This window comes from Nerophis lumbriciformis, linkage group LG19, assembly GCF_033978685.3.
Source record: "Nerophis lumbriciformis linkage group LG19, RoL_Nlum_v2.1, whole genome shotgun sequence".
Taxonomy (NCBI): domain Eukaryota; kingdom Metazoa; phylum Chordata; class Actinopteri; order Syngnathiformes; family Syngnathidae; genus Nerophis; species Nerophis lumbriciformis.
In genome coordinates this window covers 23,617,428-23,631,800 of record NC_084566.2, presented here as the reverse complement: position 1 = coordinate 23,631,800, position 14,373 = coordinate 23,617,428, and the positions used below count along the sequence as shown (strand labels likewise).

General features: G+C 37.9%; 1 protein-coding gene and 1 long non-coding RNA gene across 4 annotated transcripts in view; one reads left to right on the top strand and one right to left on the bottom strand.

Annotated features, from left to right (window-relative positions):
• Nucleotides 1-14: 14 nt before the first annotated feature.
• LOC133618680 (uncharacterized) lies at nt 15-13,105 on the top strand. 2 transcript variants are annotated; one of them, XR_009817323.2, is made up of 4 exons: nt 15-1,339; nt 3,236-3,303; nt 4,807-4,958; nt 11,385-13,105. It is a non-coding gene; the product is annotated as an uncharacterized lncRNA (long non-coding RNA). The 2 variants fall into 2 exon arrangements; XR_009817324.2 differs by lacking the exon at nt 11,385-13,105 and adding an exon at nt 11,118-11,301.
• Nucleotides 8,602-14,373, bottom strand: part of cables1 (Cdk5 and Abl enzyme substrate 1) — a 57,437-nt gene continuing 51,665 nt past the window's right edge. For both annotated transcript variants that reach the window (XM_061979258.2, XM_061979259.2), the window contains 5 exons: nt 13,096-13,252; nt 12,753-12,856; nt 11,459-11,565; nt 11,178-11,385; nt 8,602-9,484 (listed from right to left, as the gene is read on the bottom strand). In XM_061979258.2, the coding sequence (XP_061835242.2) occupies nt 9,344-9,484; nt 11,178-11,385; nt 11,459-11,565; nt 12,753-12,856; nt 13,096-13,252 (717 nt within the window). In that variant the 3' untranslated portion in view covers nt 8,602-9,343. The remainder of the gene's footprint in view (nt 9,485-11,177; nt 11,386-11,458; nt 11,566-12,752; nt 12,857-13,095; nt 13,253-14,373) is intronic.

The following is a 14,373-nucleotide window of genomic DNA, read 5'->3' as shown; positions in this document are numbered from 1 at the left end:
CAAAACCATTCCTTTTTGGGTAATAGTTTTAAAATCAATTTTAATACATTAAAACGTTCTCAAAAACTATTTTGTATTTGTTGCCTCTTCATGTCCTTATTTTGTGAATTGTTTGGCCTCTAAAGCAGGGGTCGCTGACCTTTTAGAATATGAGGGCTATTTTCTGGGTACCGAGTAATACCAAGAAATACCAGTTTGATTTTAGTGTGCAGACAGTGACCACAATAATTATCGAAAACAATTTACCAACCTAGGAAACATAAATATCCACATGCAACAATATTTTAATCAATTCCAATTTTTTTTAAATGAGTACGGCTATATTTGTAGGATATCACTGTCATTTTATTTTTTATTAATTTTTTTTTTTTTTTTACAAACAAATCATGTTCAAGTTACACTATTTAATTTGCCAACGGTTTAAAAAAAGTAGCATTTACATTGTTTTTTTTTTTCAATTAAATTGGTTAGAAAATAAGTTATTTTGAAGTAAAAATTTTTTATAACATTAGTTTAGTTTATTATTTCTTCGGTCAGTGGTTAACAAAATAAACAAACAGTTTTACATAAACAAACAGTTGTACATTCATAAATTGAAAATGTTGCAGACCAAAAGGGTTTAGGCTGGAGTTGAACACTTATTGCGCCTAACCCTATAAACAATGTCAAATACAAGATGAGCTTCCAAAAAATATTAAATTTCCTTTGCACAACATATTATAAATACACCTTGTACACAACATAAACACTGTTCAATTATATACACAGTAAATGCATGTGAAATATCCTTGTACACGTGTTAAACCTTTGTACCAATTATACACTATATACATACAATTATACTTCCATTATTATTTATATCCCACATTTAGTTTGTAATTAACATCGATTATAGTATTAACTACTGTGTTGATTCAAGAGTGATATATTTTTCAAGACATAGATCTTAAAGTGTTTTTTAAATGTGTGAATGGAACTGGAACATTTTAAGGAATCATCCAAGCTCACATATAAACATTCGGTTATATTTCATATAAATGAAGTGTTGGGGCCAAATTTCCTTATTTGTTTATATTGTTTTTATTTTGTTTTCTCTAATGGATTGCTGACCTCAGTTCATGCTGAATTTCCTGTTCGGCAGATTGCTCCGCCCACTTCCTCTTGAGAACCAGGAAGTGTTGACAGGGGTGGGACCGTTGCTATGGTGCGGTTGCCATGGTAGCCTCTTTTAATTGGGTTCAGGTGTGAGCACTGGTGGGGCGATTGCATGGAGAACAAACAGTTTTCGACCGTGCCGTGCGTGGTCAGGTCTCGCTGCTGTGACAATGTGCCATTCAAGGTCAGCATACATTATGTTCTATAGTCTACATTTGATTTAATTTTGATAGCATAAAATAAACGGATTGTCATATCCAAACACAAAACTACAGTACTGGACATTCAATCATTTGCACGCGTCAAACTAGCCAACACAGTCGCCCTCAGTATCAGCCCAGAGGTAAGGGCTGTACATGAAGTATTGCCAAGACAGCCATATATGTATATATATTATTGATTTCATTACATTTGTATTCATTTGGCATAATGCTACGAATGTGATTCTTATCCTGTAAACCGTATACAAGGCGTGACAATATTATGACATGCGCAGTAGGCAACGTGGTGTTCGCGAGGAGGAACGTTGCCTTCAGAAACTGTCGGATGTAACGCCACTCCCCGTCAAACATTACATAAAAGTATGACATAAACTTACTTATTTGGTGTTTGTGTGCGAATATAGTGATACGAATTCTTAATGTGTTACTTAATTAAGTATGCTGTTATTGAAATATTAAATGGAAACTTTTGGGACGTGGAAAGTTAAATAAATAATAACAATAAAGTTGACAACTATGAGCTGTTATAAATACAAAGTAAAATTTAAAAAAAAAGAAGCAAAAATCCGGAAAAACCAACGCGTTTTTCAAAAATAAGGGGCGGAGGGTTCCTGGTTTGTACCCAACTTCCGCCATCCAACTCACGGCCGTTGTGTCCTTGGGCAAGACACTGTTTAAATGTGTGTGAATGTGACATATAATGTAAAGAACGTTGGATATTGTGTAGGTATAGTAAAACGCGCTATATAAAACACAATCAAAACACAAATTTGCATAAACCAACTTGTGAGCCAAGTATAGTAATTATGAACAAACAATATGAAAGCAGTTTTTGTGATTAAAAAAAAAAGACGAACTGGAAAAACCAACGTAATGAAAATGGAATGGGCGTTCTCGGTCACATGAGATTGAAATTTTCTCTATGAGCCAGTCACAAGTAATTTATTGACGGTCCCTTAACCACACGAGTCAGCACGGGCTGACATGCGCAGAATGAGCTGTAACGCCGGGGTCAAACAGCAGGCGGGAAGTTGTATACGCAGACATATTCTACGAGGAACTAACTTCACCTCGGTCGAGGGAACACTCCCGTGAAGACTGTACGTGTACTCTTAGTAAGAGTTTTTTACCATACACACAACAAAAGTAAGGTAATGTCGAAGTAAGACGTTTACAACAACAGCTATCGAGGAGTTCTAGCCGAGTTTGGTTTCAAGCTCCTGTGGTCGGCGTCGACTCGTGACTTGATACATTTCAACGTTTATTTCTTTAATATAGTCATTTTCAAATTTACATCAATTCAAGAGTGATTTTTTTTACAGGAATAGCAACACAAAAATAAAATATTAGACAACTCTAGCGAATGTGCTATTTTTAGAACAGGCTCGAGGGCCACCTGGTGCGCACGCGCAGGGCCCCTGTCAGGAATTCTCGACCCTATTAAAAAAACATAGAGAGCATCGACTGTGAAGCTGCTGTTACCACAATCCTATTTTCCGGAATTGTCCTAACATTAATTTACAAGGCACCCCGTGGTGTTGACTCCCAACAGAGCACCTACACGTACACCGCTAGAGGGCGCTTGACGCTGATTAAAACAGGCAGCTAATGCACACGCATGAAGTCGGTGGAACATCCACTATATTAAACAATACTTCTCCTTGTTTTGTGTTTCTAAATGTGCTCATTTTACTCACAATCGATCAAATGATGCATTTTTTGTCCCTCACGCCTTGTGCATTATCCATTCTAGATACGAGCTTGCAGCCTATGACTTATTCATAACCCGTGCTGGGGGACTAAAGGCTGCTATTTGAATTTGGCTGGGAGATTGAAATATTTATTTCCTTTGCATGCAGGTGCTGTGTGAGATTAGGCAACATAGATTCTCCGGTTTCATCCATAAGTGACTCAGCAGTTCAGAAAGGTATATTTCATACATAAAGCAGCCCTCCATTTGAAATAGGTAATGTGAAGTGATGTGAATTATATTTATATAGCGCTTTTCTCCATTGACTCAAAGCGCTTTTACATAGTGAAACCCAATATCTAAGTTACATTTAAACCAGTGTGGGTGGCACTGGGAGCAGGTGGGTAAAGTGTCTTGCCCAAGGACACAACGTGACTAGGATGGCGGAAGCGGGAATTGAACCTGCAACCCTCAAGTTGCTGGCACGGCCACTCTACCAACCGAGCTATGCCGCATAGCAGTATGCTATGCTACTGCATAATGGCAGTTCTTAATCAAATGTTTGTTATCAAATAATATTTCTAGAAATAATACCACATACTGCAAGTTATGAATTGTATAATGTTCCTAATGAGGTCTGTCGTGATGAAAATTAATGAAAATCCATTTTCTACCGCTTTAATGAAAATATTAAATGTATTTAATTTGCACTGCTGTCTGTGCCCCATATTAAGCTCCGCACCGGTTGGCTGAAAGATGCCTCTCCCCCTACCCTGCCCACCCATGACATAGCACCTGTAAAAGTTGATAGAGCTAGATAGATAGACATACTGTAGGTTTCTAACCTGGACATCAACCCGAACCATAACAGTAAACCTTAACAAAAACCTCGATGGCTTAAAACCCTAATTTTACCCTCATTTCAAACCCTAACTGGAAACCATGACACTGATTTGGAACCCCATTCCTGGCTTTAGAGTAGACTCTAACCCCAATTAAAATTCCTGACTGGAAACTCTAATTGTTAAATGTTATACTGTTTTTTTTGTTCATATAAATTCATGAAGAACTATAAATAATAGACTACAGTTGTCCATCGCCACGTTGCGTTTCAAAGTTTGCGGCTTTATTTTTGTTGGAGAGTTGTTTAATTTATTAGAACATTACATACTGTATATCTCTAGGCAGCATGGTGTGGCAGTGGTCAGTGCTCGTGCCTCTCACCAAGAAGGTCCTGGGTTCGATTACCTGGCTGATTGGCGACATCAAATTGGCCCCAGTGTGTGAATGTGAATGTTGTCTATCTGTTGGCCTTCCGATGAGGTATACCCGGCCTTCAACCCGAGTGCAATTGGAATAGGCTCCAGCCGCCCCGTGACCCTAAAAGGGACAAGCGGTAGAAAATGGATGGCATTATAGCAATATAATGTGTTTTTGGCCTAAATTAAGCAAAATGGCTGAATGGGGGGGGGGAAAAAACCCAGTAAAAATATCAAGCCTGTATTGCGACACATGACTTCATCCAGGAAGTGAATAACAGTGGTGGTCAACCAAGCCAAAATGGCTGTTGTGCAGCAAGCAGCGCGCAAACTATCTGAGTGCGCAAGAGGCCTAGATCTTCCTGCAAAAAAGAGTGACGAGCAAAAAATGGAACAATGCAATGGAGGTCCCTATACTTAATCAAAAAGAGATTTGTTGAGTGATATAAGGCTTATATATATATGTCTGTTGCCTTCCCAGATATATCGAACTATTGTGCTCCAGATGCCATTCAACACAACAAAACAGATGACAACTTGGAAAAGCATGGAGGTCTCCAACTTCTTTGTGTGTGGCTAGGTCAAGGAAAGGTCAAGACTCTACCGGATAAATCATGCATAGTTTTTGCTCGGGTAAGGTTGCATTTCATGTTTTAATTTTGCATCTTCGCAAAAGCCATCTTTGTTTCACGTTTCAGAGTACGCATGTTTTTCCCCTACTTTATCAAAATATAACTATAGATGTCAATATTGTGTATGTGCCGAAAACTTAACATGATTGCGGCTTTTGGTAAAAGCTTAACCCTTTTAAGTATTGCTCACATTTGCTTTCTTTTATTTAGACTTGCCGAGTCGGTGCTTTTCGAAACACTTGTAGCAAAAATGTCTTTTAAGAAATACAAATAATATAAAGATAATACTTAAATTAGAAACATTAAACGTTAAAAGTATATCAAACAAACCTTTAACAATGTGATCACTGCAAACTCGTGCATTATTCGACTCTGGTCCCTTGGACTGTAGTGCGTGCTACTTTTCTCAACGTCGTTTTGTAAAATCTTTCAGTCTTCCGCCCTTCTTGATTACCTCTCGAGGAACTCTAAAGAAACGTTTATCCTTTTTGCGATTTGAACGGTTTGTACAGCCGAAAACAACGCAATCATAGGGCATTTTTCTTCAAGAAAGGCTAAATGGCGCCTTGTAGTCATTAAGAACAGACACTGGCTTGACCACCACGCATATGCAATGATAGGATGTCGTTATATGCAACCCAGCAATAGGCCAATAGATAAGACTAAACCAAGCAGAGTGCTGTTCAGTATTGTGGCCACTGTTTGGCTCAGCCTCATTAGCATTACTATATTGGATTATGACTGTAAAGGGGACAATGTTGGTGTTATTGTCTGTCTAGAAGGCTCTCATACTGTTAAACTATATTTAGATTTTTTTAATGCTCTGGGTATAAAAATACTCAGTTTCGTAATTAAAAAGTTCTACTTGGCGGAAATTAATTTACCACAGTCAGGACCGAAACCAATTATCAGCGATAAAAGAGGGATTACTGTAATTAATATACAGTAAATATAGAAAAAAAACAGCATTACAGTTAGGGTTTCCAATAACTAGTGTTCAGATTTTAAATTAGGGTCAGATTAAATGTAAATGTAAAAATATAAAAAAATATATAACAAGTTTTTTTTATTTATCATCAGTTTGATGTCAGTATTTTTTATATGATAGCGGTTATGATAAACATAGTTATTGTTAACATTGATTATTATATACTGAATATATCATTAGAATATAACTATAATATAACATGTCTTTAATATTTAACAACTAAACAATTGGTTTAAAATAAGCCTATTTAATTTTTGCCATTTAAGTGATTTTTTTTTATTTTTTACTTTAATCGTACACAGCTGAACAAAATAGTCTTAGTCACGGCCGTCTCTCCTGCAGCATCTACCAACTTTATCAATAAATAAGTGTAAGAGGCGATTAATGTCCTGCTTTGCGTCACTGGTTTTCTGTTACAGTGGCTTCAGCTGTCTCCATAAGGGACTCTTGGGTGTGGAACAGAAGGGATTAAGTAGCCGTGTTGAACACGGAGAAGGTCCATTGAACTTTGTGGTGTTCTGCTCGGAGAAATAGACGTAACGTGGCTTCTATTAATTGTCTTTTAGAGTAAAACGTGCAGAAGAAAGTGGGTTAACGTGCCACCAAGTCCCACATTCCCAATGTGTGTTTACAAAGCTGAGCCAAACATGGAAAAGTCCTGAGTCACTGTAGTAGCAGCGCGGTGACGGGAAAAAGTGAGAAAAACGCCACGTCAGCCGAACGTTGGTATTTTCTAGGGAAGGGCAATAGACCCCCAAAAAGGATGGTCGCATATTTTCACAATGAGGGTCACTTATGTGCTCAGGAAGACCTGTCAATGGAGCCTTTTATGAGCCGCTCTGGGGGGAATTAGGCCGTCAATGGGGGCCGCTAAGCTGTGTATGGCGTGCGTCCTCGCTGTTTGTTTTGATGGTGGCACGAGACCTCCGCATTGCTTGTTTATGTTGGCGTGAGAGCAATCTGGTAAATTTTCTAAACATAAACCCCGCAGCGGCACTTGGCCAGCTTCACTTAGCAACAAAACCCGATCGACCCAGCCCTTAAACCATCCCTTGTCCCGAATTTACGGATTTTGCCGACTTCCCTTACCCGCCTTGTTCTAACATGCCAGAGGCCATTCACGTTGGAGACCTGATGCGTACAGTGGCGATTGCTCTAAGACTGCAAGGGAAGCTGAGAGCTTCCCCTAAAATCTAAAAAAAAAATTGTCAGAATTGGCTACTTTGGCAAGAGCTGACACAACTTTCTTCTCTTTAACTGTGGTTGCATTACAATGCATTAAACAGTGTTGAAACCGAGCATCCATTGACTTTAATGGGGGAGCATAAAGTGGGGTGTTCCACTGGAGCCAAACTAGACAATCATTGAATTAATGCTCAGCTCTGTCACAAAAGTGTCTAAAAGTGAACGAAAAGTGGGCTCAGCCAGGCTTCTGTATGACTTTTGGATGATCTATCTATGGCGCTTTTTCACAATCCCTTATTTAAATTGAAGGCAACATAAGCGAATCAGGGATCTTGAAATATAAACCACTGCCAGAACAATTTTCTAGTTTCATTCTGTTGTCCCGTGTTGATATGGAGAATTTTATAATCCTGTAAGTGGTTTTCTTTGTAAAATCTAGCATCTTTATATCTTTTTAGGCATCTGTGTACATGTTGCAAACAGCCCTTTCAAGAATCAAAATTACTGTCATTGTAAATAATTGTCCTTAAATATGTTTTAATATCTGTATTTCATTTAGTAAATGCCCTGTCAAATACAGTAAATGCCATTTACTGTATTTGAGTTCTTGTGAGAATTTGTCTCTGGTCTGCTTACTGCTTTCACCGTGCCGCTCAAGCAGTTTTTCATCTTTTGGAGATGAATAAAGTATCCGTCTGTATGTATGTATGTATGTATGTATATATATATATATGTATGTATATATATATATATATGTATATGTATGTATATGTATATGTATGTATATGTGTATATATATATATATATATATATATATATATATATATGTGTATATATATATATGTATATATATATGTGTATATATATATGTGTATATATATGTATATGTATACATGTGTGTGTATATATATATATATATGTGTATATATATATGTGTATATATATGTATATGTATACATGTGTGTATATATATATATATATATATATATATAAAAAATTATAAGCCATTTATAGCAGCGCCGTGATCATTTCCGTGTATCCCTATGTTTACATCATCGAGTGGTCTGCGGTTTCCTTGCTTCCTGTAAATTTATTCTAGATCATAAATCATGCATCTCACCTGGACAGAAGTAGTCTGAGTAGTTATTCCGACAAGTTGGTGGTAGTGGTACATTTTGAAAGCCATTTAGGACTCGAAACTGGTGAGGACGACACGAAAAGACGCTTGGGTCTCCCCCCCATGGAGGTGTTTGGATGTTTTTTAAGTGCTTTATAGGCAGAATTGCGCGGCTCCCGTAGGCTCCACTGTAAGCAAACTTTTGAGTGCATTTATTTAATATTTAGGATGCCAAAAAAATAATATAGTAGCATCCATCGTTGTGTCTTTCATGATGATTGTGAACGATATAGCAAAATACATTTAAAAATGCAGTTCCTCTTTAAGAAAGAACAAACATACAAGTGACTCTCCTTGATTGGACAAGCAAAAGTAATTTATTTACAATCCAAAACAAGCAATAAGGTTTAGTGTTTGCTTTTAACTAGAAATATCTGGGCTTGCCAGCAGAAACAATCTTATTTTTCTTTAAAATCGGCAGCAACTTACATTCCTATCGTTACAATTTGGGCATTTTTTTCTGCAAATATATGAAACAGATCAGGTACAGTTAAGTAGCTGGCAAAATGTTGGAGACACGAATATGAATAGCATGAGCAAGTGTGTCGAAACTTTTGACAGGTAATTCCTGCTCCTCCTAACTTTTTAGAAAGTTACATGCCAAATGAAAGTCATTTACTTAAACATTTTTCTTTTTTGCACCATTCTGACAGCCCTTACAGCACCTTCGGGTGCCAGCAATAAACTCTAACATAGAGCACAAAGCGATCTTACACTGGTTAAAGTGATCGGAATTGCAAAAAAGAAAACAGTTTCTCATGCAGATTCTACAAAAGTAAGCGCATAAGTCCCAGAAAGGATAAAGGTCCATGGAGCAAAATTATCAGCTTGGTAAAAATCGCATAATTTTCCAGGAAAAAGTGCACTTTTTAACAAAAAAGTCAAGTCCCTCTGTGTCACAACCAATCAAAGCAGATTGATGATTAAAAAAAATTTAAAAGAAGTGTAAAATATACAAAATGACGGCGGTATGGAAGAGAAGCATGCACACTGGAGGCAATCAGGAGGTGTCGATACTCCTGACGGCCCACCGCTGCTAGGAGGTCTGCAGTAGGCGTCTGTAGTGCGGCATGACCTCGTGCTCCGGCAGGTGCAAGTTGAACTCCAGCGCCACCAGCACAGGGAACTCGAAGGCGATCAGCTCCCTGCGGTTCACTCGGAACCTTTCCTCCAGTTTCTGCAAGATGAAAACCAGAAAATTACAACAGTAAGGAAGGGTCATGGCTAAATGTAGGAGGTCACTAGTAAAGCTTCAAGGAAATCAAACGTCTACTTCTTGTCTAGTAAGGTGCCTATAATATTGTGTAGTATAGAAGAAGATATTTTCACTGTGATTTATGAAAAATGTAAAAACCTAATTATATAGAAAATAGTAGTACGGTACAGTAAAAAAGGACAATTCTATTTTGTAACAGCAAAGAGAGAAGCACAAAAAAGACCAATAATAATGTATGTAATATGCGTCAACAGGTTTATGCACATATTTAAAACATGATATTCAAAATTATATTAGCATTTTTCCACAAAATATTTTCTGAATGTTACTTTACGTTGTGGTGAAGAAGGAGCTGAGCTGGAAGGCAAAGCTCTCAATTTACCGGTCGATCTACGTTCCCATCCTCACCTATGGTCATGAGCTTTGGGTTATGACCAAAAGGACAAGATCACGGGTACAAGCGGCCGAAATGAGTTTCCTCCGCCGGGTGGCAGGGCTCTCCCTTAGAGATAGGGTGAGAAGCTCTGCCATTCGGGGGGAGCTCAAAGTAAAGCCGCTGCTCCTCCACATCGAGAGGAGCCAGATGAGGTGGTTCGGGCATCTGGTCAGGATGCCACCCGTACACCTGTTGTGTATGTTTAGGGCACGTCCGACCGGTAGGAGGCCACGGGGAAGACCCAGGACACGTTGGGAGGACTATGTCTCCCGGCTGGCCTGGGAACGCCTCGGGATCCCCCGGGAAGAGCTGGACGAAGTGGCTGGGGAGAGGGAAGTCTGGGCTTCCCTGCTTAGGCTGCTGCCCCCGCGGCCCGACCTCGGATAAGCGGAAGAAGATGGATGGATGGATGGTTACTTTAAATAAAATAATAATTTTCAAAGTTGTAGTTAAATATTTGGAATATTCTTTGACAAAACAACCGATATAAAAAATATTGAATAAAATGTGTACTTGAAATGTTCTAAATGGTTTTTAATTTTGTAAAATATCGTATTAGTATTTCTCGTCATTTTTTCACAATTTAAATATTGTATTTATCTGAATTTTCTATCACACTAGTTTGTATTTTGAATTTAACATTTTTCAGAATTTATTTCATATTTTTATATATTTTTTTAAATAACTTCAAAATTATATTCATATTAAAATATTAAAAATAAGTATTGGATTATTTTATTAAACATTTTCAACATCTTAGTCTATTGAATAATTTTCAAAATTACATTTTAACTTGTCATTGGTATTTTTTACAACATTTTATTAATTTAACAAGTTTTATTCCTATTTTTTGCAAAAGTTAGTTTTCTAGGCACTTTAAAATCTGTAAGCTAATGTTAAGCACTTTTCAGTTCAATTACAATCAAGCATGTTAAAAAAGACAAACAAAATCAGCCTTTTCATACAAAACACCCAAATAAGTAATTTTCCCACTAAATATGACTAGAGAAATATTACAGTATATGATGAGAATGAACATTTGAAAGCTAGCTCATGCTGCATTTCATAAAACTGTGAATTTCAGAACTCCAACCTCTTAAAGTCAGCATTAACACAACAGTGGTGTCCATGAGTAAGTTAGTATTTCCTACTTTCCAGTGTTCCTGAATGCAGCACAAGGTTACTCAAGTGTCTATTGGAGTGTGTGCAAGTGCTTACGTCGATGAGCAGCTTGACCTCATGCTTCTTGAGGTCCCCGCCAATCTTGGCTGCCAGGAGGACGCATGCTCCCGTGCAGAGTTTGCGGTTCTGCTTGTTGAGTTTTCCCTGAAGGACCAGCTTCTCGAAGTACACAAACGCCATGGCCACTGTGGGCTCCTCATAGCCGCACTCGTCCTGAGCCAACTTCTTTATCTCCCTCTTTAGGCTACGCAAGACAGCGTGGAGGTGAATGACGGGGAACGTTCAATGACCGTCACTATCTAATCCATTGGCTTCACCTGCGGATCTTGCTCAGCGTCAGTCGGATGTGAGGAAACTTCTCCTTGAAGGTTTCGTTCATGTCCTTCTTCAGGTCAGATGGTTTGACGTACTCAATAACCGTCGTCTGCCAGGACAGAAAAAAATAGCTAAGTTAAGACAGCCGGGGAAAAGAAGAATGGGTCATTTTTTAAATATATTTAAAACAAAAATATATTTTGTATAAATATTTTTGAATTTAACATAAAAATAAATAATGAAAATGCAATACAATTACATACAAAAAATACATGATTAAAATAAAAAACAAAATGTATGTATTTAAATAAATAAAAATTAAATGTATACAACTTGCTAAATATAAATGTAATTATACAACTAAAAAGCCAGGAAATGTATAAATTGATTATGAAATGGTTATATTGCTTGTGTATAACACGTTATGTCACAAGCTAATGCTAAAAGTGTTTAAAAAAACTATAGTGCGAAAATAAAGAGCACCTCCCGCTTCCATTTGAACTTTCAGTCACCAGGTAGTAAGACAAAAATGTGAGGAATGTAACGTTCCCACCGCTACTCTTGACACAATGACCATTGTTGTTGCACGTCAGCCTTTTGTAGTTGGTGGGAAAGACAAAACATGGCCTGGCCTTGACACAGCGTTCAAATATGTGTCAGGAAGGTGGCAGTAAGTTTGGTCCAAAACAGCTACAACGGGTCTGAAATGCAGCGCGTGGGTCGTTTGCCGCCCGCAACTCGTATTTTAATTGAAAAATACAATAAACTGCATTAGAATATTAATATTTTTTTAAGACAAAAGAAAATGGTCAGAAAAAAAAGTTAGCATAGCATGCATATGTTGAGCTACAAATAGCCTTCTCAGATTTTGTATCAACATTTGCCAGAAAATGGTTGATTAGTTCCTTCTGTAATAACACTATTTTCACTATTCTATTGTTTGCTTGTGACAAATAACGCTAACAGGCTAAATAGTAGACAAGTGTCATGGCCGCTCTGTTAACCCAGGTATGTGTATTTCAGTGTTTTCCAATTTCTATTTGTTCAGTACTGTACATTGGATTGGTCTAAGCGCGGTCCTTGGGTCGTTTGAGTTTTCTGTATAAACACACACGAGAGGGGCTTTTTAAGATTCCCCATGTAGTCGTCATGGCGGGAAAATGCAGGAGGTTCGCTAACGCCCCAAATAACTTTGTATCTTCACATATTGTATCAGCAGCAAAACAGACGAGTTCAAGAAAGAGACGTTTGTCTCACACTCTTTTTTGTTTGTTTGTGTTGCCTTCACTGACTCACCATGTATGAAGGAAAGATGAGCACTCTCTTGTGTTTCCCGCAAGGCCACTGGGGGTCGTCTAGAAGATTAGGGTCGTATTCGCGGAAGTCGCTCAGATCGTTTCCTAAGACCATCAATAAAAAGTGATCAAACAATTTAACTGCTTTTAAGGCTTCAGGCTTTGCTACACTTTTTTCAAATCAAGCCTGACGCTCTGGCAACTACCAGTCAGCTACAAATGTGGGAGCTGTTAGTTGTCCCATTCCTTCATGTCACGTTGTTGTATGTGATTTATGACATGTATTATGTTGAGGCAGATGGGTACTACAAATGTAAAAAAAAAAAATGATAAAGACAACCAACCGGTGTCCAAGCTGCTCTGGTTGCTGTTGGCGCGGGCCAGGCTGAGGCTGCGATGGCTGGCGTTACGAGACTGAGAGAAGGACGAGGTGGAGTCGATGGTGTTTCTGCGCCCGCCCAGCACGTTGGTGGGGTACAAAAACTGAGTGTAGGACACCGTCTGTAAACACACACGCGCACACACTCACTTTTATCTCGTTTTATTGACCTATTTTAGCCATGTGGACAAACAACTTTTTGCCTATTTTGGTTTATTTGCATCAGATAATAAAACTTAAAGCTGCAAAAACATTTTAAAATGCATGTCAACTTTTAACCACAGATTATATTATATTTATATATATTTATTTATCTTGTTATATTGTTGATTATAAATAACTATTATAATATTTTATAATGAATGTTCAAATTAAATAAATAAAACATCCATCCATCTATCTATCTTATTCTGCTGATCCAAAGTGGGGGATAGCAGCCTGAATAGAGAATTCCCAGTGACCGTGTCCGAGCGAAGAAAACCTCGGTCTTTGAGCTGCTCTTTGCCTGATTCCTCACCTAGGACCTGTTTGTCATGGGAGAACCTACCAGGGGGCATAGAAGCCTTGGACAACATAGCTCCTCGGACCATTGGTACACACAAACTCCTCTACCATGATAAGGTAGATGTCAGGGAGGAGGTAATAAAACAATACAACAAATTATATTTTTTGTAATACATTAAGTGTTAGAAGGGAACTGCACTTATTTCTTGTAATTTTACCTATCATTTACAATCCTTATATAGGACAAGAACACGTTTGCATTTTTGTATTTGCAATATATGACAAGTACGAGGTGGCCAACAATGAAGCGAATGGGAGTCATCTATTGCGCCCATAAAGCCCTCTAAAAACCGCCAACAATACTCCATTTACATGTTGTGACGTGCGTTTTGACCAAGTATTAGCGATATTGTTATTAAAAGCGCTAATGCCGAATTACTACTTTTAGTGGTGCCGTGATCATAGTGAGGTTACTAGCTTATACAGCTATTGACATACAGAGCCGGTGACCTGCTGCCTATTGCCTCTGATTTGGTAAAAGTTAATTCTAGATTATAACTCAGGCCTTTCACTTGTATAGTAGAAGGTTGTGACCATAAACCGAGAAGTTGGTCAACTTTGAAATTCAATTTATACCTGGAGATGGCGAGAAAAGACATGAAATGAACCTTGTCTGCACTAACTTTTTTTTTTTTTAAACCGGTATGAGGATTATGATTAATTCTTCATTGAAACGGTA